The sequence below is a fragment of the Pleurodeles waltl genome, chromosome 3_1 (genome assembly GCF_031143425.1).
Source record: "Pleurodeles waltl isolate 20211129_DDA chromosome 3_1, aPleWal1.hap1.20221129, whole genome shotgun sequence".
NCBI classification, from domain to species: domain Eukaryota; kingdom Metazoa; phylum Chordata; class Amphibia; order Caudata; family Salamandridae; genus Pleurodeles; species Pleurodeles waltl.
Window position 1 is genome coordinate 517,767,296 of NC_090440.1, and position 24,870 is coordinate 517,792,165.

Below are 24,870 nucleotides of genomic sequence, written 5' to 3' on the forward strand. Positions count from 1 at the left end.
GGTGCTTTTTATTTTAAAAATGCTATGTTTTACTCAGTATATATCTCAGACTTTTATTTTGTTGTGGTTATTACGGGGAGAGCACACTGAAACTTGTTTTCGGTTCCCCCAGATGTCTAGTATAATCAGAATTTGTATCCAGGTTTCCAGTCGACAACACTAGAAGTTAGGTGGAATGTTTTCCTTATGAATGTTGTGTTTGTGTGCATTTCACCATGTATGCATTTGATTTACATGCTTTAACAGTTATAAACCATACACAGTCTTTACTTTTTTTTTTTTTTTAAAGCAGCATGTTTTGGTCACAGCATGTCTCAAATTTTTATTTTGCTTTGGTGATTATGGGGAAAGCACGCTGAAGTGTGAATTTGGTTCCCCAGACGTATGCTATAGATGGTACGTGATATGCATTGATGGTTTGATAACATGCAGCTACACTTAATGTAATTCCACCACAACCAGTTCGGAAAAGAAGAAGCAGAATTTATATTTTGGATTAGGGCAGGGCTACATAAGCTCAATTTGTTTGGCTTGGCATGTGGAGATTCCATGTACATTTTTAAGCTTATGTTGTACCTTGTTAAATAAAGGTGCACTGCTGACATATATTGTACTAAATTCACTCAGCCGATGGTACTTTTGCAAATCACAAACGATATTTAATTTTTCATCAAAATGGCACGTTTTAGTGGTTAACGAGTGTTTGGTTGTCACAGGGGTAGCATGCCAAAACTTACAAACGTTTTTTTTTGTGGTTTTTCTCTCGTCTTCATGTTTTCAGATTGTTGTGTTCCATTGCATTTGAAAGTAAATGGACTTAGCTGATGGTGCATTTACAAACTACATACAGTTTTTTTTATTTTTTTATAAAACTACATGTCATGGCATGTCTCTCTATTTTAGTATTGTGGGTACTTTATTTCAGTCGTTGAATAAATGGCATGTCTCAGTTATTGCATGTCTCCAGGCTTGAATTTTGTTTTTTTGTTTTTACGGGGAGAGTACGCCGAATCTTGAATTTGGCTCTCCAGTTGATAGCAGTAGATGTTGTTTGATATGTATTGCTTGTTAATGTTGTACTTTGTGCATTCAGAAAAACATATGTTCAGGTAATGCCATTTGGGAGTTTCTAGTGTTATATAATGCGGAACAAGAAATAAACTAGCTGCAGATGGGGCTTATCAGACTGACGTTTAGGAAGACAGGGTGAGAGGTTACGCATACACACTTTCGCTTTTCCAGAATTTTTGATTCCAATTTGTAAGTTTTTAAGTTCTCAGCAATGTGCACGCCCAAACTGTAAGGCAGTTGGACAGTTCCCTACATTTTTTATATGCAAAGATAGCTACTTTCACATTAATACATTTGCCACCAATATACTGATTTAATCGCATGCCATCCGGTCCTTAAATAAATGTATTACTTTTAACTTTAAATGTGAAATAACTGCCATTCGTTTTGAATTGGATTGGCAAAGGGAGAGTAAGTCCAGAATTTAACAGTTTCTCTTCTCAAAAGCTGTACACTCAGGATGTATACCAGTTCCACAGCCTGTATCTATATATTTTATGTTACATCCACTTTGCTAAAACCTTTGTAATATATTATGTTGTAGCAACCATAGTAAGGTTTCCATTTTACATTTTGTGCGTAAAAATGCAATCTCAAAAGAAAGCGTGCTAAAATAATGTAGCGGCTGATGTAAATATTATGTTATTTATGGGCTTTCGTCTGTTGTGCTGGGATTTTATAGCAGTTGGTGAGTAATTTTGTGATGGCTGGGCATGGTATAGCTTATGTCATATTGTTGTGAAAACAAGCAGATATTTCACATAATATAAAAAAAATACATAACTGAAATGCGCCAATGCAAGCTTTAAAAAAAAAAAAAGGCAGCAACCAATTTTTTAAAAGCTGCTAGGCGCACGGCTACTGATGATGTATTTGCACACTGCTGCAATGTTGCTGTATGTGGCACAGCTACTGAGATGTTGACAAATGTGGCAATTTATGTGGCAAAAAAGTCCAGTTATGAATTTACAACATCAATAGCTCTAACTCTCACAAATGCGAGACCTATTGCATTGCAACTGCTTGTTTACTTTATTGCTGGTGACCAAATGCACTGATGTGATCACTTCTGACAATCTTGGATTTTGTGGTCACTACTATATCACTAACATTAGTAGCTCGAGATGATTTTCATTGAACATAAGTAGCTCTTGTTACAGAAAAGGTTGGAGACCCCTTTGCTGGTGCATACGTCTCACTTGTGAGACTCGGTTGTGTACAGTAAAGGGCTTGGAGCCCGCCTGTCGCTCACCATTTGTTGGCTTGTGTGGCAATTTTCTTTACTGCCTCGTAATTCGTCCACTTCAGGCCTGGCATCATGTCCGTTCCGCTCTGTGGCACATGGATCAAGCACTGATTGATTTAACTTATTAAGTGCCCGTCCGCTGCACCCGACGTCATCGAGGTACTGTTTTGTTCTTTTTAACTTCTAGTGCCCTGCAAACATAAGGCTTGTGACTGGCAAAAACGTACCTAGCAGAACAAACACAATTACTATGTTTTCTCTTTTATAGTTTACTTTCTTTTATTTTGCCAACTCGTCTTTTCTCACGTTCCACTCATGTTTTATTTTGTTTATGCTTGTGGGCGCGCTTCTCAAAAGATTATCTTGTTTGAAATATTGCAATACGACGTTGTTTCTTCTTTATATGTAATTTATGAAATAGTGCTTTATCACATAATCGTGCTGTACACCCTAATCTACTCCACTCCTATCCGCCCCACTAAAATCTACCATAATTCACCCCACTCCAATCCAAACCACTCACCCCAATCCAGTCCAACCCAACCGACTCCAATCCTCCCAACCCACTTCAATCGAATATGCCCCACTCCAATTCACCCCACTCTAATCCAAAACAATCTGCACCACTCCAAAGCAATCTGTCCCACTTCAATCCAAACCAAAACGCCCCACTCCAATCCAAAACAATATACCCCACTCGAATCCAAAATAATCTGCACCACTTCAATCTGAAACAATCTACCTCATTACAGTTCACAACACTCCAATCTGCCCCATTTTAAACCAAAACAATCTGCCCACTCCATTTCAAAACAATCTGTCCCACTCCAATCCATCCCAGGCCATCTCATTTCACCCCATTCACATCCAATCCACTACATACCAACTCAATTCACCCTAATAAAATCTGCCCAACTCCAATCAAAAACAATCCACCACACTTGTCTACCCACTCCAATACACGCAATCTGTCCCACTCCAATCAGTCACGCTTCAATCCAAAACAACCTGCCCCACTCCAACCCATTTCAATTTGCCACACTCCAATCTGCCCCACTCCAATCCCAAACAACCAACTCCAATTCAAAACAATCTGCCCCATTCCAACCCAATTCACCCCACCTCACCCCAAACCATCCCACTCAAACCCAATTCATCCCACTCCAATCCACAATTAACCCCACTAAAATCCAGTCCACCCCAATCCAGCCCAGTCCAATCTACCCCAATCCAACCAGTCCAATCTACCCGACTCCAATACAATCCACCCCAATCCAGCCCAGTCCAATCTACCCCACTCCAATCCAATCCACCCCAATTCAGCCCAGTCCAATCTACCCCACTTCAATCCAATCCACCCCACTACACCCCAATCATTTAAGTCCAATCCACCCCACTACAACCCAATACACCCCAATCACTCAAGTCCAATCCACTTTAATCCACTCCGGTTCAATCCACCCCACTCCAGTCAAATCGACCCTACTCCAGTCCAATACATCTTACTTCAGTCCATCCCAATCCAATCCAACTCACCCTACTCCAATCCAACCCACCCCATCCCACCCCACACCAATCCAATCCACTCACACCACCCCAGTCCATCCCACTGCAATACAATCCACACCAATTAGTCCTCCTCCAGTCCAATCCACCCACTCCAAACCACCTTAATCTACCCCACTTCAATCCAGTCCACCCCTCTCCAATCAATCCACCTCACACAAATTCAATCCACCCCACAACAATCCAACTCACTCTAATCCAACCTACCCCAGTCCACCACAATCCACTCTACTCTAATCCACCCAGCCCTCTCCAAACTACCCCAACCCAATCGAATCCACCCCACCACTATACAGTCCACTCCAATCCACCACTCAATCCACTCTACCCTAATCCATCTCACTGAATCCAATCCACACCACCCCAATCGGATACATCCAAATTCAATACACCCTACTCCGGTCCACCCCACTCCAATCAACCTCAATGCAATAAACCCAGTCTAATACACCCCAATCAAACCCACCCAATCCACTCCACCCAAATCCAGTCCACCCAACCCCACCCCATTTCAATCCAATCCACCTTACTCCAATCTAGCCCACCCAGTCCCAGTTGTCTACTACATTCCAATCCAATCAGCCTATCCCATTCCAATCCACCCCACCCGAAGCCATCCCAGTTCAGTCCACCACACCTCAATCCAATCCACCCCATCCCAGTTCAGTCCACCAAACACAAATCCATCCACCCCTCCTCAGTGCAATCTGCCACACTCCAATCCACCCCAATCCAATCCAACAAATTGCACCCCATTTCAATGCACCCACCCCACTCCCATCCAGTGAATCCAATCCACCCCACTCCTATCCGCCCTACTCCAGTCCAATCTAATCCGCTCTACTCAAATCTATCCCAATCCCATCCACCTAATCCTATTTCAATCCACCCCACTCCAATCCACCCCACTCAATCAACCAGCCTCAACCCAATCCATACACCCTACTCTTCTCCAATCCAATCCACCCCACTACGTCAATCCACCCCAACCCACCCCACTCCACACACTCTCTGGCACTAAACCACTGAATTCTACTCCTCTGTACTCAACTCTATGACATTCTACTACTCCACTTTACGACATTCCAACAAATCCACTTTATGACACCTTACTCCCCCACTCTAGTCTTGAAACTCCACCCCACTACCTTTTAGCTATGCTGAACAGCAGCCACACTGGTGTACAACATGGCAAAACACATTGCCAAAGTCAATTGTTCTTGTATAGGTGAGACCTATTGGCTTTGTCAATGCTTCCTGTGGCTTCTTACTCCACAAGAGTTCGCCCATACATTCCGACAACAGCACCTTAGAAGGATGTGCCTGTGCTGATATAAATGAGTGGCTTAGAGAGAAGCTGGAACCTCAAGATACTGCTTTTATTGGGGTAGCAACTAAAGGTTCACTTTCAAAACTTACTCTCTGAATGGTACACCATCCCAGGCATTCTCATTAAAAGCTCAGATTTTTCAGCTCTATATTTGAATAGGTTCCAACGGGGTTTATTACTGCATAACTGCACTTATATCCCATGTGGAAGTTAATAGGGATCAAATTAGATCTGTTGTCAGAAGAACTTCTTTACCTAGCAGAAAAAGGTACAAGCATTCCAGCAGCAGGCTTGCAGGATTCTATCTATTGCCATCCCAATTGCTACTACTTTATGCTGAGCTTGACTCTGATTAGGACCTCAGTTGCTCCGGGCCAATGAATGAAACTGCAAGAAACTCCCAATCCAGCATTTTCACAAGAAAAAGCAATAAAGAATTGGAACACGCTTTCTGCTCAGTTTCTAGCCTCATCTCCTTCACGAGACATCTACTGGGCTTTCTCTTCAAGACGTTTATTTTCTAGTCTCTTTTTTGTTTGCTTGCAAAAGAACACATGTATTTAGATAGAGCATATAACAACTTGACTTCACCTTTCAAGTTTGTGAAATAATACCCTTTATGTCGATGAAACTTTGGAAGGGGTGATTGGATAAATATCTACGATAAATCTCTCTCTGTGGGTATTTGATATTCCATTTCAGAAGTTTTGTTAATTTCTCTCCACCATTTGAAAAAAACTTGGAAGTTCAGGGTATTTCCGTTTCTTTGCAATTGGTAAACTGGCGATTGTCAAAGCATGGAATGTAAAATGATCTACTTCATTACTTGATAGTAAGGTAGAGGGGTAGAAGTTTAGGTCAAACGTTAATATGTCACTTAGCCCTGAAAGAGCGGGGATCCAATATTACCTTGGACAGGCAGCAACCACATATACAGAATCAGCAAGCTGCATGTTACATATCAGGCACTTTATTTAGAATCAATACCGTTTGATTAGCTTAGTAGGAGTTTTATAAAATCATATGTTAGAATGTTTCAGTTTTGAGCCTGGTGGGAGTGACAGTTTTACGATTCTTGAACAGAATGAATGAAATTTGGTTTATAGTAATCATGGTAGAGAGCCACTTGGACCATTTCTCTACCTACTGTGTCCGATCATCAGGTGTCCATTCCCAAAAACAAGTATATAAGTTGGCTGTTGATGGTGGACTATTGCCATAAACCCATTTGAACATGTGATGTTGTCTGTGTGGTTTTGTCCTATTTCATTGATGAAGTGTCTGATTTGCAGGTGTTTGACAAATCTTTTATGATGTAAGTAGAATTATTTTTCCAAATTGATAAATGATTAAAGAACCACTCCCTCAAGTACGTTTCTATGTTTCCTAAACCCTGCTACGTGCCATCACCAAAAGATCTGGTCCTTGCAGATGTTTGGAAGTTCTGAATTACTTCTTAGAGGTGTCAGTGGTGAGAAATTCATAATTTTAAGATAATGCTTAATCTTAATTCTTCACAAGATCGCATAAGAAAGGCCTTTAAACTGACCTTTTTGAAAACCTTTGGCTCCCCAAACTTTTCAGTGGCATTATTTTCATTGCAATTAAGTATGTTCTCTGCCATATAGTCAGATCATGGGTTGGTGGGCTAAAAAGACTGCAGTATTTTGCCCAAACATGCCCACTAAGAATAGTTTCCAGTCTGGAAGAGACCAACCACCTCTGCTAATAGGCAGCTTTAATGATTTGAGAGATTTACAAGATATCTTACCACATCATGTAAGTCTGTATATGAAAGAATACATTTACATTTTTCATGGATGTGTTTCGTGCAAGCGTCTGAAAAAGTAAAAAAAAAATTGGGAATATACATTTTAATTAAGCTGTTCACGGCAATTAATAATATTGGTAAATGCATACACCATTCTAGTTGCAGACTGTAATAAGTCTGTGTAGTTATGTTTAAAGCATAATTCAGGTTTAGAGGACATACTAATTCCAAGATACTGTGCGCTTTGAGTGATTCTTGGGTCCTCTTTCCTTGCTCCTAAAGTAAGAACAAATTGGGTTTTGTGGGGCTGAATCTATATCCGGATGACTGCTGAACTCTTCAGTTATATATTCTATCATACATTTTGAGTGGTTTATTGAGTTACAAAATGTAGCAACACAATCCACGTATACTGCAACTGGAGAGACTGTGGTAGAAATAGGAACTGACAAACGTTTCTCTGCGAGCTTTCTGATGTATGGTTCCATATGTAGCGTAGACAGAGCAGGAGAGATGGGGCAGCCTGTCCTTATGTCTCTGAAGATGGAAAAAACAGTTGATACATTACCACTGATGGGTATTTGGGTGTTTTTTTAAAGGCATTAGATCCACTTAATGAAGCTAAGGTGTTTTAAGAACTTTCCAAAGAAACTCAGATACCATATCAAATGGAGTGTAACTAAGAGTAGGTTTTGAAACCGTGCTGCTTATCAGGGATTATAGAGAACAGGACCTGAATCTGGGTAGCGAAAATCTTAAACATATTTGAATCAGTGATTAACAAAGAAACTGGTCTATAGGATTTCGGATCTGAGTGATGCTAAACCTATTTGGGGAAGACTACCATGGTGACCTCTGCTCATGTCACCAGAACTGTTATGAACTTTGATTTCCTGAAGCAATTGCAAAAACCAGGTGTGCAATTAAAACTATATTAGTCCTGTATATTTCTATTGGAGTATGACCCGGGCCAGGTGCTTTATCAGGTGCCATTTATGTAATTGCGGTCTTTAATTTATCGACTGAGAAGTGATCTATTAACCCAGTATTCTCAGATTTATCCAGAACAGGTGAAAATACTATTTTAAGATAGGTATGAATTCATACTGAGTATCATTGTGATATAGATAAGCGTAAAAGTTCTCAGACATGGATAAGGGCAGTGAGTGATCTTGAATTTATGACTCTGCTAGAGTGTATGTGTTTTGGGTGTGTTGGTTGTTGACGCAAATAAGCAAGTAGTTTGCCTGTTTTTTGTTGTTGTTTCAAGGTTATTAGTTTTATTAGCATATCTTTTCTTATTATCTTTTGCTATCTGAAGTGCTTTCATATGTCTGTGTTAGGTGGTATTATTGCTGTAAGTTTGATTCAGCTCAGAATGTTTCTTATTCATGTGCTTAATTGTGTGTTCCAATTAGTGAATCTAACTCTTCTCCTAATTTCTCCGTTGGTGTAGTAGTGAGCATAGCTGCCTCCCAATCCTAACTCTCAAGCATGGTAAGAGAAATCATGCACTGATATTTCACTAAAGGCTGTACATTCTTGTGGGTGAAATGACAGCGTGTTCAATAACACTCATAATGCTACCAAATGAGAACTGCATGTCCTGCATACAAAACTATGAACTTCTAAACTCACAGATATCTCTTACAGGTGTTATCTTTTTATGGAGGCTCCCACACCTGATGTTGCAGAAGGCAAATGATCTCTCTACATCCCTTTTTTCCAAGAAGGTTAGATTTCCCATTTCCTTTTTAAGCAATGCTCCAAGAATCTACAGGGCCCTCGCTCCTCACCTCAAGAATGCTCCCTCTTTTTAAATACTTAAATCATTTTTAAAGAATCTCCTTCTTGGGAAACATCTGCATTTGGACGCTTACTCACATAACCTCAGCAGACACTGGTTATTACCGCTTTCACTTATCTGTTCTTTTACTCGTTGGATGGGTCTAATCACCTGACATTCTTTTACCTCAATTTAGTGTTTCTGCCACTATGTACGTTAAACTGCAATGTCGATCACCTTATGCGTTAATCCCTTCCTGAGGTTCCCGTTACTTGTCGCTCCTAATACCTCCACTCATGTCTCTACGTGTTCCTCTACACTATATTTTAAGTCCTGCTAAGCTTTGCAATTCCTTTTAGGCTTAGTCTTTGTGTTCATAATGTTACTGCTCACTTAAGTTTATATTTCTGTTAGCACTTGCATAGTGAACTCATTCATCTATTACCTGCTTGTGAGCCTGACCATAATTACGTTTTATTATCTGCACTAACTAGTCAACGCTTGTGACTGTCGCAACTGTGACCTGGATTTGTGATTAAGTGTGATCACTGTACAGTTCTGTAGTATCTTTATCGTTTAAGGTTTCCTAGTCTTGCCTACTGCAGGCCCTGATTACTTTTGTTTAATTGTTGCCATTGTGCATATTTGAGCCACTGTAGGCATCTGATCTGCAATGAGAAGTCTTTGGGCAAGGACATTAGCATTCAATGCCACTGCCAGGATATGGTATCACTGTTTAAAGTGCAATGACTCCACTTTCTTAACAAGTGAACCTTCTATAGGGTTGTGCAGAGGATTTCTGCATAAAAAGTGCGGATCTGGTGCCAATAACTAGAAAGGTGTCTGAGAGTTTGCTACCATGCAGGGGCAAGAACATCCGAAGGTTAAAGGGGGATAAAAAACAATAATTGTCTTTGTAAATCTATATCCTGTTGTACAGCTCTCTGAAACCTGGTTTTGTGTGTGTGTGTGTGTATGTGTTGGGGGTGGGGGGAGAGGGAGTCGTGTAATATAACAAAACATAAATCTAAAGAACTGTATTTATTTTTTGTTTGCTTATATGGCAGCTTCCGGAGTGGGATGGAAAAGGTCAGCTTAGCGATCAAGCTAAAGTTGTAAGAACAACTTTAGAGGCGAAAGGTAAATGCACACCTAAATTATCCTAATGTTTTAAAACAACTTCCTGAACAACTTTGTGCTTTCTTCTGGAGATTACATGATCTGTGCGGGTGCAAATGTCCAAAGGCATGGGCTTGCCTAATGGAGCTGCACGGGAAGCAGTTCAATAAAGTTACAATACATTAATCTTACTCAACTGCAGATCCATGGCATTAATTTGCAACAGATCAGCACTTGCACATAGGAGTTCCTACTCACTGTATTTGAGTCCCCAAAGCTTGATAATCCATGAGGGAAGAGTGGTTCCATATGATGGTTGGCACAGGACTACTGCTCTCTTGAAATGTTGCCCTAACTGAGGTTCGTAGCAAACTTATGAATCTAGCCTCTTTATGAGGTGGTTGGTGCCACAATGGAAACATTTGATACCAACCTTTTTCTTTAATTAGATCACATGTAAACAATATGCTTTTCCAGTACAGACTTGTAATTATAGGCACAGGTTAGCACACATGAAGGACCACAGCCGTTATCTTTATGTGGATGGGATAGCTCCTGCACAAGCGTGTGCACACACACACACACACACACACAAACACAAACACAAACACACACACTCAGATGTAGTTACAAACATGATGTGACTGCGATTCCCCCTGTAGCATAAGCAATAGTTAAAGGTTCAATGCATGAACATTTTAATTTCAATACTTCTATTAACTGAAAAAAGTGTAGTCTCTGTAATGCGGTTAGAATATGTCATTAATACATTTATAGTCACTACCAGTAGCTATACCATGTAACTATTTTTAAAAGTTCATAAAGCACAATTAAATTAGTCCATCAATATTTTTTTGCTCCAAATCAGATAGGGCATCTTTCATCCTTGAGAAGAGAGGCCCCACAATCCTAGGTTTCACACGGATTTAACCACTATGCCACTGCTCACCACACTTCCTTGCCACCACCCAATACTTTCCGACCATCCCATGGCCGCTTTCAAAGGTTGAATCATTCTTTTCTTTGTACATACTGAAATGACAAATATTCTGCCATTTGGTTGACACATAATTGACATTGAGCATCACGATGGATTAAGCAAGTTAACAAATGTCTGCCTCTGACATATGTGATCTGCAGATCAATATGAATACCGACAGCGTTAAGCAAGGTCTGCTGCTGACTTGTATGTGAGCTGCAGTTCAGTCTGAATCCCAACACAGCGAATTCAAACTAGCGTCCTTCCGGGGTCAACAAACTGAGTAACATCCAGTTAGGGAATAACAGAAATTAATTATGTTTGTGTGGGGGAAAAAAGGTCCCGTACAAAAAAAATAATGCTACAAAAATGAAGCGGTAAAAACATAGTATCAAAAATACCATGGCTAACATGAATTTCCATGTTATTTAAACAGTGGTAGAAGTCTAAATCTAGACCACGTCATTGCTTTTGCCTACTTTTTGTGTCTCGTATTTTGTTTTTCAATCAATCTTACCATTTTCAGCTCATCCTGCCATTTTTTTTAAATATCTGAAGGTGTGATACCCCTATTTTCTCCCTTCCATTGACCACATCACCCATCTTGACTACAGTTTTCTCACTCTCCAGTCACACTCCTCCCTCACTTATTTGCCCTACCTCTTTTTTTCTCTCTGACGTTTTAGGTCTGGCTTGATAACGCAGCTGGCAGCAAAACCTACTGAGTCTCATATTTTAATACATACATTGTTGGAAGGGGCTTTAGCTCTGCCCAGGAGTATAAACTTCTCACCTTGTTTTATGGGCTGTTTGTTGTATCACTGTGCTGCCTATGGGCTGCTTGAATTTTAATGTGCGAGGGACTATTTTACATCTCAAAAGTACACTGAGTCATCACACAATAAGTTCTTTATGTCATAGAAGTATTATAGACAGAAAATAGTTGGTTTTAGTTACATTTTTTCACTGCTATAGGCGTCTTTAATATGTTTCAAAAGAGACAAAAATTGCAAGCGCAACATACTGATCTTGCCAGTGCTTGATTGCTGCAATCTTTTCGCTGCAGTTGCCGTTTTCAACCTCCAATCACATTCACCTCCCCTTTCCTCTTGCCTTCCTTGCTCCCCAACCCACTGCTGTGCATTCTTTCTTTACACCCACTTTTTATCGAATGGTTGCACTTTTTACATCCAACCTTGCGCCGTTCTGTTTTTGGGCTGTGTCACTTCAGCTACAAGCACCTCATGCAGTCATCTAATGTGGTGTCCATTTGAAATGTTTTGGCCTTTAAAACTGCATTTTATTTATTTATATTTTAAAAAGAAAGTCAGTATGTTTTACTTTACAACGTCTTCCAATATATAACTTTTTGTTAAGTTACTAATGTTTGTCTTTTTTGATACGTTGTTGTACTACAGATTTTTTTAATCTACTTTTGTTGCTGTAAACTTAATGTTCAATGCTAAAAAAGGGCAAAACTGTTTACATAAAAAAGGTGATTTTCCCTGTGGCCCTCTCACTATGGATAGTATCAGTTATTTCTTCTGGGGTGGGACTTTAAAACCAAAGTATTTCTTCTAAATTCAGGAAAAACTATTTTCTGAAGAGGGGTTGTTGACCCAAGTCATAATTATGTCATGAGACAGTTCAAAGACATTTTGAAGCCAGTGGGTGCTGCTGGACAATGCACTTACAATGCACTTCAGTAGAGAGATGAGACCTGTCTAACTCTTGTCAATGCTGCAGATGTCAAGATGCTGGCGAGAGTAAAGGTGAACATTTGTTTGTTAAAGCAGTATGGGAAGACAGAGTGTACAATTAAGTTTCAAGTAAATACATATTACTATTCGGACAAACCAAACCAGGCAGCATGCCGATGACTACTTACCTTACAGCCGTACTGCAAAGCAAGTTTGTTTAGGTTGTCTTCTTCTGTGATCTCTCGCTCCAATAGCATCACATCTCTAGGTCTATCCACGGGTTTTTTCAGCCTTTGCTGATCCCTGCCTCTGGCTCGCAGTTCCATGACATCAAATTCCTCTTCCGACGAGTCTTCTGAATCAGACTTGTTATTTTTGAACATATAAACATGGCTGCCTTGGGCCGCATGAACACTAACTGGGGCCTGGAAGGTTTGGGACGACCCTTCTTTCAGCCTCATTTTTCATGTGAACACCTGAAAGGGAAAATCTGAATTAATGTGATGTACTGTATAATACAGTGATTTAAGGATACACCCTCTTTTCTTCCCAGAGGTTTCATGATGTGTTGTGGATGCATTAGAGGTTAATATCAAAGCTGAAAAGGTTTCCGTGTACTGCTGCTAGTTGAACCCCTGGAGTCCCACCTTTGCCACGAAAATACAGGCACTGCTGACCCTGTAGTGCTGCACTCATTTTACTATTTACTAAAACTTGTAACTAAGTATACCTATACATCGCTCACATATGTGTGATTTAGTTGTTTACAGCTCTACATTAAACAAATTATGAAATGATTTGTGTTGTTAATAAAATTACTTGATCAATTAACACTAACACATGCCATGTAACCATTACAGACTGAAGAAATATACAGCATTGCAGGAACCAGTATTAGTAATAATTGTTCATGCTTAAACAATATAACATTTCAACAATGAAGTGCTGTCTTAGCACAGGCGAAAACATGATCAACTAGTTATTCACACTCAGACCTGTTTATAATACATATTTGTTAAGATAACTGTAGTAAAATCCAGAAGGGGCAAATATTAAATGCATTAGAGAGCAAAATCAAGTAGTCTGGTCTAAAGATATTCTGACAAACATACATTAAAGCACCCTATTTTCACAAACGACGTTTCACAGCTCTACCTCCAGGACTGAGCAATTGCATTTGTCCACAAATAATTTGTATAAAGTCTGTATTAAAGCTCTCCTTTTGGGTTTGGTTAATTAATGCTCCATGGCTACTGCGTGCTTACAATACAAATGTTTTAGAACTTTACCCAAAGGTAACTAAATAAGGGCCAGATGTAACAATATTGCAAATTGCGACTTGCAATTTGCGAGTCCATCCGACTCGCAAATTGCAAGTCGCAATTTGCAATGCAGTACGGTGTCTCAGACACCGACTGCGGCTCGCTATCGGGTCGCAATGACCCACCTCATCAATATTCATGAGGTGGGTCACAAATTGCGGCCCCATAGCGAGTATAGGCACTCGCAAACATGGAGGCCTGCTGTCGTCAGCAGACCTCCATGTTCGTGACTGCTTTCAATAAAGCAGTTTTTTTTTTTTTTTAAGTGTAGCCCGTTTTCCTTAAAGGAAAACGAGCTGCACTTAAAAAAAAAAAAAACGAAACCTTTAGTTTCGGTATTTTTTCAGGGCAGGGAGTGGTCCTTTGGACCACTCCCTGCCCTGAAAAAATATTTTTGGGTCCATTCACAAAGTGGAAGGGGTCCCATGGGACCCCTTCCAATTTGCGAGTGGGTTACCATCCACTTGAAGTGGATGGTAACTGCGATACCATTTGCGACCACGTACGCGGTCGCAAATGGTATTGCATACCACTCAGACTCGCAAATAGGAAGGGAACACCCCTTCCTATTTGCGAGTCTGAAATGCATATTGCGAGTCGGTACCGACTCGCAATATGCATTTCTGCATTGGGAAACGCGTTTAGCGAGTCGCAAACGGCAATTTTTGCCGTTTGCGATTTGCTAAACGTTTCCTACATCTGGCCCTAAATTCCTTACATCTTACTACTTTATTCAAATCACTTTTTAACACACCGGTTTATTGTTTTTTGTATTTGGTATACAAAATACAAGATAAGACCATAAGTAGAACATCAAGGCAACACAAAAGACAGCCGGCTACCAGGGTTAGTCCACGTCATGAAACCCCCCCCACCACTACAGCACAGAGATGAATTATAATGTGCAAGTCTTAACCTTTGTCGTATGCATATCCAGAAAGCCACAGGCCCCACATCTTTTGGTTTTAGAAGAGCATTCTCGTCATTTGTAGATTTCTTTTTCAGCCCTGTAACATAAGCACATTTCCTGTGACCAGTGGAGATTATGGGGTTGGGGGGGAGGGGCAGGGTGAAAGGTTTTAGGGTCTAGGGCGCTCCAACATCTGACAATGTCTCTTTTGGCTACCAGCTAGACGATTACGGCCAATACTCTGGTGATAGTATTTGCCAAGCCTTCCATTATCCCTAGACCACTTTTGGGTCTAGGGCTTCAGAGGTTTGTGTGAGGCATGCGATTAGATTATGCATTGTGGAGAAATAATTATGGTTGAGCCAGCCCTTACAACAGGGAAAATGACCCATTCAGGTACCGACATTGCAGACAGCAAATCAACTCAGTTTATCCCATTTCCCACTGCCTGTCTAGCCATTATATACACTGTGGAAGTTGTTAAATTGTATGAGGCAAAGGTTGGAAGGGATCGGGCTAGTTTCGCTTCACGTCAGTGGTTGTCATCCAATTTCCCAACATTGTCTTCCCAACTTTCAGGTAAATTCCAAAGGGGTCTGGCGCATTTAGTAGGAGGGACCTGTAGAGATGGGAAATACCTTTCCGGACCAAGGAGTCCATGGTCTACTTTGCTTCCAGGAGGCTGTAGTCCAGGACCTCACCCAAGATCGCCCTGTGTCCTTCCAGGGTGTGTCATACCTGGAAGTGCTTGAAAAACTGGAAATTATGGAGCCCAAACTCTGTCTTAAGTTACTCAAAGGACACTATGGTCTTTATTCAGAGTGTGGTGGTCTACAGACCACCACACTCGTGGTGGTTGGCTGGACCACCGCCAATGTGGCAGCCCAACGGCCACATTACAACCCTAGTGACGGACCGCCAGGATCTTGGATCCCGGTGGTCTGGAGGATGGTGGCGCTCCTAATCCACCAGGGCAGCGCTGCCCTGTGGATTATGACCCCCTTCACCGCCAGTGGTTACATGGAGGTAGCACCACCATGGAAAGACTAACAGAGAACGTGTGCAAAGGGCCCATGGACTTGCCATGGGCCCCCCTGGCTAGCACAGTCGCAATGTTCACTGTCTGTTTTGAAGACAGTGAACATTGCAAGGGTGCTGGTGCACACTGCAGGCGACAGCATTGCCGCCGGATCGATTACGAGCTGGAGACAATGCTGTAGCCTGTTCCCTGTTTTGTTTTCTTTCAGTATACACTTATTCTTCAGTAATGTCCCTAAAGACAATTTGCACAGCCCCAAATAAAAAAAGCATAAAATGATCCCACTTTACACATACTTTTAGCTGTAACAGGAGTCCTTCCAATTTAATCCTCTTAGTTTAGTGTACTCTAAAGCACGGAGTCAAGAACTAAGTGTAGGCATTTAATAGTGCTAGATTACTGTCCTGTTATACTTGGAGCACAAAGAGCACTGACATTTTTAACAGTTTACTTATATAAAAGACTGAATGGAAGCTTTAAAACATGGAAAGAAGAAACAAATACGTGCTTAAGATATTGCTGTAAACTTGGATTTCACATCGTCTTTTTTAATTTCAAGATGTTTTTGACAACAGGAAAATACAGTACTGCCAAACAGTACATGACTCATATTTAGACTTGCAGTAAAAAATTACATGTTTGTGCTGTGTAGCAGGCGGTCAGTTTCATATAATCGCTGATACCATCTTAAAACCATATTGATATTGCCTGTGTACCGGAATCAACCAAGGGGAGGAAAATATATTGGGGAAAAAAAGAAAAAGGGGAAAAGAAGAAGAAGAAAAAAAACTTTTGGAAGTATCTTTGGTATACTTAGTATTTGACACATTGTGGTATGGGGTGAGTGTGATGTTCTGTCAGAGTATGCTGATATTGCTCTGGCAAGAGAATGAGTGAGAAGCACCATGAGCATGTCACAGTGGCTTTGGTGATTGTGTGAAAGTCCCCAGTTTGTTGCATAAGTTGATTCTGTGTTAAGGAGTTACCTGCTTTTCTGGTTAGTTTGCTCCACGTCCACCATGTATGTACTGAGCATTATTTGAGGTTTTTCAACTGGATGGATTTAACCTCCATGATTCGCATTAGGTCAAAGAGGGAAGCATCACTTTTGCAGATTTATTAGGATGGACTAGGAAGGAAGGCCCCAACAGTGATTGAGGGAGGGTCAGGGGTCGGGCCATCATTCAGTATTTTGGATATGTTTTGTCTAATCTCATCCCAGAAAGATCTGCTTTCCTGTATCATGTCCTATGGTTTCCTTTTTGGTCTGGAAGATCCAGCAACAATCCTGGTCTAATACTTCTAATTGTTACTGTTTCGAAGGGTACAGAATAAATTATGGATGGACCAAAATCTCTATTGGGCAAATGCAGGAGCCTTTTTGTTTCCTGTGAAGAGCGTCTATATTGTGCACCAAGACATGATCTGCTTGTTTGAAAAGGTGCATTGCTAACAAGACTGTCCCACTTCGCTTGCACTTGGGTATCTAGAGGCTAGTATTGTATTGTATTAAATTATTTATAGAGCGCATTCCGGCAAAAGCATCGAAGCGCTATACAGACCATAAATAAAGAAAAACAAACACAAATTATCACTAAAAATTAATTTGCAAAGAGCCAGGTTTTAAGACATTTACTAAAGAAGATGTGGTTCGGTATTTGACGCATCGAGAGAGGCAAACCATTCCATAGTCTGGCTGCTTCCACCGTAAAAGCCTGATCTCCCCATCTCGCTTTTTTACAACGTGATACCTTGATCATAAATTTAGAAGATGATCTCAGGTGTCTCGGAGGTTGATAGAACAACAAGATGGATTTCAGATAATCACATCCCACTGACTGAAATGCTTTATGCGTAAGTCAGAGTGTTTTAAACATGATTCTCTTCCTAATTGGAAGCCAATGAAGAGATGTCACACAACTTTTAGCAGAGACAGAATGGGGAGTGTTTAAAGTTAAACGAGCAGCCGCATTCTGAATAGACTGTAATTTATCTAAGGAAGATTTATTAGCATTAAGCAACAATGAGTTACAGTAGTTCAGTCTAGAAGTAACCAGAGCCAATACGACCGGACGTCTAAGGTCTTCCTCCAAAAGATGAAGAATTTTCTTAAGAATTTTCAATGTCCAAAAACAGACCTTGACCAAGTGATTAATCTGTAACTTGAAAGACAATAAATCATTGAACATAATGCCCAAATTATTTGCAGCCGTTACAGGCGATGGGCAACCCCCACAGACGGGCGGCCACCAGTTATTATCCCAAGGGGAATCTTTACAGCCAAAACACATAGGGGGTCATTACAACCTCGGCGGTCTTTTTGCAAGACCGCCGAGGGACCGCCGTGCGGAAGACCGCCTGTGCAGGCGGTTTGCCGCTCGGCGTATTATGACTGTTGGCTGCTCTCCGTCGTTATTCCGACGGAGAGCCGCCAACAGCCATACTTGCGGGTGGCGGGGAAGTGGAGGTTGCTCCACCTCCACGGCAACAGAACACCGCCCAGCGAATCACGTCCTGTGATTCGCCGTGGTGGTGTCAGCAGAGCTGCCCCCATGGCTCCCGTCCCTTCCCAGAGGATCGACGGAACAGGTAAGTCGATCGTCCGTTAGGGGAGGGGGGTGGGGGGTGTTGTGTGCATGCATGGGGGTGTGCGTGTGTGTATGTAGAGGGGGTGTGTGAGTGCGTGTATGCTTGCGGGGGTGTTGTGTGTATGGGAATGAGTGCGTGTATGGCTGTGGGTATGTCTGAATGGATGTGTGCGTGTATGTTTGAGTGTGGGTGTGCGTGTCTGACTGTGTGTGCGGCTGTGGGCATGTATGTCGGGGTGTGTGCGTGTGTGTGGTGCCTGCATGCGTGTCGGGTGTGTGTGAGTAATGTTATGTTGGGGGTCGGGGAGGGGGGCCCTGCCACCTTTGGGGGGTGGCAGGGGTGGTGGGGGGTGTAGGGGAGGGAGTCGGGGTGGGGGTGGGGGAGACCCCTATCAGTGCCAGGGAAGGAGTTCCCTGGCACTGATAGTGGTTACCGGCATGAATTTCATGGCGGTTCAAACTGCTGGAAATCCACGGCGGTAAGCCGGGTCCAAATACCGCCGGCGGTATACTGACGGCCGCAGGGCTGGAGACCCAGGTCTCCAGCCCGCCGGTCATTTCCGCCCTGGCGGGTAGGACGGAAAACCGGCGGATGACCATGGCGGTAACTGCCATGGTCATAATTCACCAAGGTAAGACCGCCAGCCTGTTGGCGGTCTTACCGCTGGTTCTCAGCCATCCGCCAGGATTGTAATGACCCCCATAATCACAGTTTTGTCCCCATTGAGTTTAAGCCAGTTGCCAGTCATCCATTTATTGATTGCTAACATACATCATTGGAAGTGTTCCTTTGTGTCCTTCACATTATGGGAAATGGGCACAATTAACTGCGTATCATCTGCATAGGAGACGATCTGGGTCCGAAATGAGCGAACCAGGTTAGCCAAAGGTGCCATATAAAGATTAAAAAGTGTTGGACTAAGAGAAGATCCCTGCGGTGCGCCACAAGGGAGTTGGAAGGGAGAGGCCCTATAATCCACGCATGCTACCGTAGTAGTTCTGTCCATCAAAAAAGAGCTAAGAAGCTGCAAGGCCTTCCCTCTCACTCAAACTTGGGCCAGCCGGTTACATAAAATAGAATGGGAGATGGTATCAAACGCTGCTGATAGATCTAACAGGACCAGGATCGACCCCTCTCCCAGATCGCCTCTTCTCCGGATCATGTCTGTCGTGAAAATGAGTGCAGTTTCCGTACTATGAGCACCCTGAAAACCATGCTGTAAAGGATCTAGTCCACCATTATCCTGCAGGAAAACAGACCGCTCCTGGTTAAGATGTTTTTCTAGAATTTTAGACAACCCCGGGAGTAGAGAAATCGGGTGAAGATTGGAAAGGTCCGTCACATCTTTCCCTGAGAGGAATAACAGTGGCCTGCTTCCAAGTTTCAGGAAAGATTCTTTCCTGAAGAATCTCTGCATACACCGGTTCTAGAGTCTGGGCCATCATCTGAGGAGCTAGCTTAAATACCCAGGGTGGACAGAGATCTGTGGGTGCTCCTGATTTAAGGGCCATAAGAGAGTCTCTAATTATGTTTACGGACAGCGGTTGAAAATTATCCAATATATGCAGTGGTTTAACCGTGCATAAGGAGACTATGTTCACATCATCTGCCCAGACAGGGAGTGGGGGACTAAAATTATTCAACAATTTGATAATTTTATTATGGAAAAAGTCCGCCACTGACTGACAGAATTGCAGTGAGTTATCCAAAGGGGTGACTGCTGCTGAAGGAGAGGTTAAAAAACGGACTGTCTTAAACAGTTCCCTCGGAGAATTCAAGGCCCCTCTTACGGTATTGGAAAAATATGTCATTTTAGCTAGCTTGATGGCTATTTTATACTTCCTCAGGGACTCCCTTAGAGTTCCTCTTTCAGCAAGGGGATTTTTTCAAAAGCCATTTTCGCTCTTGCCTGCGGTAATTTCTTTGGAGATTTTTCAGCTCCTCAGAGAACCAGGGGGCAGAGTGCGCCCGATGGCCGTTAGAATTGGATTTAGCCCGAGGAGCAAGCTCATCAATGGCCCTTTTCAAGCCGCATTCAAAAATCTCCAGTTGAGAGCCACCTAATGGCTCAGCAATATCCCAGCCTGTTTTCAAGGCCTGAGAGAGATGGCCCTTATTAATTTTAAACCATGGTCTTTTTAAGGGCGTATTAAATAAGGGTTTAGCTGGAGGTAGAGGCCAAGCCAACGTAAATGATAATAGAAAGTGATCAGACCAGTCTACCTCCCGATTATCATTCCTGGGGATCATGCCTGGCCTGGAAAAAATAGCATCTAGCCTATGGCTGGCTCGATGAGAAGGAGTGCAATCTCCAGAAAGCCAGTTCAAGCTCTGCATGTAGTTCATGAAATCTACCATACTAGGGTCCACAAGATCTTCTAGATGAAGATTTAAATCGCCTAAAACCAAAGCGTTCTTACCTAAAAGCAAAGGTTCCAACATAGATGGCCAAGCAGCCAAAAAAAACATTCTTGGGGCCTGGTGGTCTATACAGAAGCAGGCCTTCTATGTCCTGGCTATTCTGAGTTTTAATTTTAAAATAAGTACTTTCGCATATCTGGGTGCAGCCCTTATGTTCCCTTAATGAGAAACTTAACTCATTTTTAAAAATAATGGCAAATCCTCCTCCTCTTTTTCCTATTCTATCATGTCTCACATAGGAGTAACCTGGAGGAGAAGCAATAAGGAAATCTGGGTTGGAATCTTCACAGGCCCAGGTCTCTGTAACAAAAAGACAGTCCAAATTATCTGACTTAATCAGTTTGTTAGTTTCAAGAGCATGTTTAATCTGATTAGCATTAATCAGCTAGTAGTTTATAAACTTAGGACGTGCAGTGGCATCCCCGTGTGAGTTTATTCACTGTGCGTAGCAAGTTTTTGGTGCACGTGTATTAGCAAGATAACCCTTCATTTTTAAGAATCTGTATAAATCTATGTCATTTAGGTTGTGTGTGACTGAATAAGAGAGAAGGGGAGAAGAACATTTTTGTTGCCATTTCTTTGAGCAGAGAAAGGGTTCTATTGATTGGTCTTCCGAAAGGAGAAATCTCCTCTGTATCCTTATATGTTGATGATCCCAAAGTGAGGCAAGTGTTTCATTCTCTTTGGGGTTTATTGTCTACTGAACATAAGGCTGAGATGGTACTACTGATAAATAATTAGAAGTGTTCAGTTCTGATTTGTTTCATGGTGATGACAGATATGAATTAGGTGGTGGATCCATTGGGTGAGTCCCAGTTGTGCCAAATAACTAACTGGATACCTGTGGAAATCTGCCATGTTGAGTTCCCCTAATCCTTTTAGGATTCTCATTTTACATGGGTATTTTAGGATTTTTTGTGCACCAGATAAAGTCAGAGATGAGTGCATCAACGTACTTGCATAAGAAATTCGAGAGATGCACTGGAGATATACTAATAAGCAAAGAATACTGTTGATATCATCACTTTAATATATTAAATTAGTACCCACCTAGCAATAAATGTGTGTGGCTAGTTAACCAGATTGTTTGATTTAACGTTCAATTTTCATTGTATGTTATAGAATCATTAAGGTTAGTTTTGAATCTGAGATACCAAATTCTGGACTTAACCCATCTCATCCCAGTGTTAGCTACCACTGAACCCTGAAACAAGTTATTTTGGGGTAAGGTTTTTGTCTTATCTTTGTTTAGGGTGTAGCCTGATACTTAATATATTTCTCCATGGTTTCCAGTATTGCATTATCAGCTTCTTCTATACAAATAAGGACATCATGTGCATAAACAGTTATTTGTTGTGGTCCTACTTTATAAGAAACGCCAACTATTTTGACATTTTCTCTACCAGAAATTAAAAGCGGTTCAATTGTTAGCAGGAATAATAAAGGAGAGAAGGGACACACCTACTTTAGTTTCTTGCTGGACACGGAAACGGTTAGATACATAGTACTAACACCATCAAACTGAACTTGGGAACATCCTGTCAAAAGCCTTTTTGATGTCTATTGCAATAGCACTGGAGTGTTTAGTAGTCTGTCTTTTTCTATAACATGACTAAGGACTCTTATATCATCCAAGGCAAATGTACCTTTTTTGAATCTGGATTAAGTTGGGTGAATTAGTCTATTTAAGAGTTGTTCCAGTCTGTCAGCCAGGACTTTTGCCCACATCATACAGTCTATGTTAGTAAGAGAGGTGGGAGTATTTCATTGGTTCTAGTGGATCCTTTCCTTCTTTCAGAATACATACCATATTTGCTTATGTTGCTATACACGTCACAAATCCTGACCCTGTATAACGCTCAAGGGTGGTTTTATAAGCTTTAAGATCACCCTTGTCCATGTGCAGTAAACAGTAGCTAAAAAAAACACATTTAGGCCTGGGGCTTTTCCTATTTTCAGTGTCTGATGCCTTTTAGAAGTTATGGGGTTTGAAATTATGTATTCAGTACTTTCATTTCCATTGGTAGAGTGGGATTGGTAGGTCATTTGGGTATTCTTAACATGATTAGTAGGAAGTGGAATTATTGCTTGAGTATAAAGTGAAGAAAATTTATCAAATACATAGAGTGTGCCATTTTCGACAGTGAGGATCCTGCAGAGGCGTTCCCTAAATGCAATTTTTCTTTAGAATTTGTTTTTTTACCTAGGTAGATGGCAAGCAGTTTATCTGCTTTACTGTCCATAAAATTTGAATGGTTGTTGTTTATGACAATTAGGTCCTACTGTATTCATATTTTAGGTAGCTAAATTCATTAAGGATTTCCTTTCCTCCTTGTGTGTTAATTTTGTTTCCTATAAGACAATTTGTTTCTTAATTTTGTCAAGTCTTGATTATTTCTTTCCATTGGGTTTGCTGATAAGATTAACACCCATAACTGTGAGAGTCAGGCAGTGAATAAACTAAAGGCAGGCAGAAATCTGAAGCAGGAGTGAGGAACTGTAGCTGTTTGTTTGAGATGAGAAACGGGACGCCCCAAGGTAAGGTTGGGATGTGTTGTAAGATAGGTGGACGGACGGTTGGGGGCTGAGTGATGCAGATTTTTTGAAGTACAATGAGCTGAGCGATGAAGAAACAAAGATTAAAATAGGATGGCTATTATGCTGTGATATTCTGAAGTGTGCAGCTACATTTCAGGAGGCACAACATTTTTCTACTGATTTTAAGGCAAATATTTTCACACAATATTGTTTTTGATTTTCTAATTTTCTCTCACTAGCACAAGGAAACATGTCTCTTACACCCAATTCTCTTAGGGTGGTTTCCTCTTAGAACAGTCAAACGGGTGAAGAGTCATAAAGAGCATTTATCCCTTTGGTCAATATTTGACTGGACGTTAATTATGAAAGGCAGTGTTTTCGCCATTTAAACTTGATGGGCAGTGTTTCACTTGCCTCATTTTTAGGGAATGGCATTTTCTTCAGGCAAAATACTTCTGAAGTGCATTTCTGAAATTAATAACTTCTTGTGCCAGTAATGCTGGACAACAACATCTTCCTTGCATACACTGCAAAACGTAATACTTGTAGTCACAACATGCATGTTCTGAGGTTTCCTCTGGCACAGTCTTAGTAAAGAGTAGAGTTCTTCTGGGAAAGGGTTTCTGAAGGTCACTGGAATCCTGGCACAGAATTCTGTGTTGAGGTCTATTTGTGTGTGAGAGAAACCAACGTAAATTAATAAAGGTAACAAGCATTGCCAAAGCTACCTGGTGTGGGAAATGCGAGTTATTGGCATTGTGAATATCAATGTCTTTTAGCCATGCTGTAGAGCAGCACGACTGCTGTTCACCATGGGTGAAAGTTCTTGAACCTTCAGAGCACAAAGGCTGAGTAGACATTGGATATGGGTAGTCAGATCAGCATTGGGGCAGATTATAGTTTTCACCAGGCATTTCCTGCTCAGATAAGGGGAGCAGGCACCAATAGATTACTTTGGGTGGATGCTAGCAGTCTATCGTGCTGAAAAGAATCAAGGTGATTAACCTTTTTAGACACTGCTGACTGATTTTTGCAGAACATGTTCAGCAGTAAATACTTAACTACTGTTTCTGACTGTTTTCTTTTTTCTTGATAAAGCAGGTTTGAGTGAGATTGTCTATGAATGGGACATCTTGAAAAACGGATCTGTATTGGCTGTGAGCTACGAAGTATAACTTGTCTGATGAAGAGGTATGGAGTGTGTGTGTGTGTGTGTGTGTGTGTGTGTTCGTCTAAGTGAAAATGGCAGTCACTGTGTATACTAGGGTGCTCAAAGGACTGGAGCCTGTACATATAAAGCATCTTAAAGCTCTCAGTGTGATGCCTGTTCTCTGGTGACATTAAAAATCACTGGCTTAAATTAGCATACAGATGTGCGTAGCAATCCAAATGAAACCAAATGTATCCCTCCCCCGGCCAAAACAGACACACACGCGATAACTTTACCCAATGAAAGGCAGCAGAGGGAGGAGACTGTATTTGC

The 24,870-nt window shown here is 41.4% G+C and overlaps 1 protein-coding gene across 1 annotated transcript in view; it reads right to left on the reverse strand.

Annotated features, from left to right (window-relative positions):
• LYSMD4 (LysM domain containing 4) overlaps nt 1–24,870 on the reverse strand; it is a 74,595-nt gene that overhangs the window by 26,122 nt on the left and 23,603 nt on the right. Inside the window, exon 2 of the mRNA XM_069222780.1 lies at nt 12,757–13,044. Coding sequence (XP_069078881.1) covers nt 12,757–13,029 — 273 coding nt within the window. The 5' untranslated portion in view covers nt 13,030–13,044. The remainder of the gene's footprint in view (nt 1–12,756; nt 13,045–24,870) is intronic.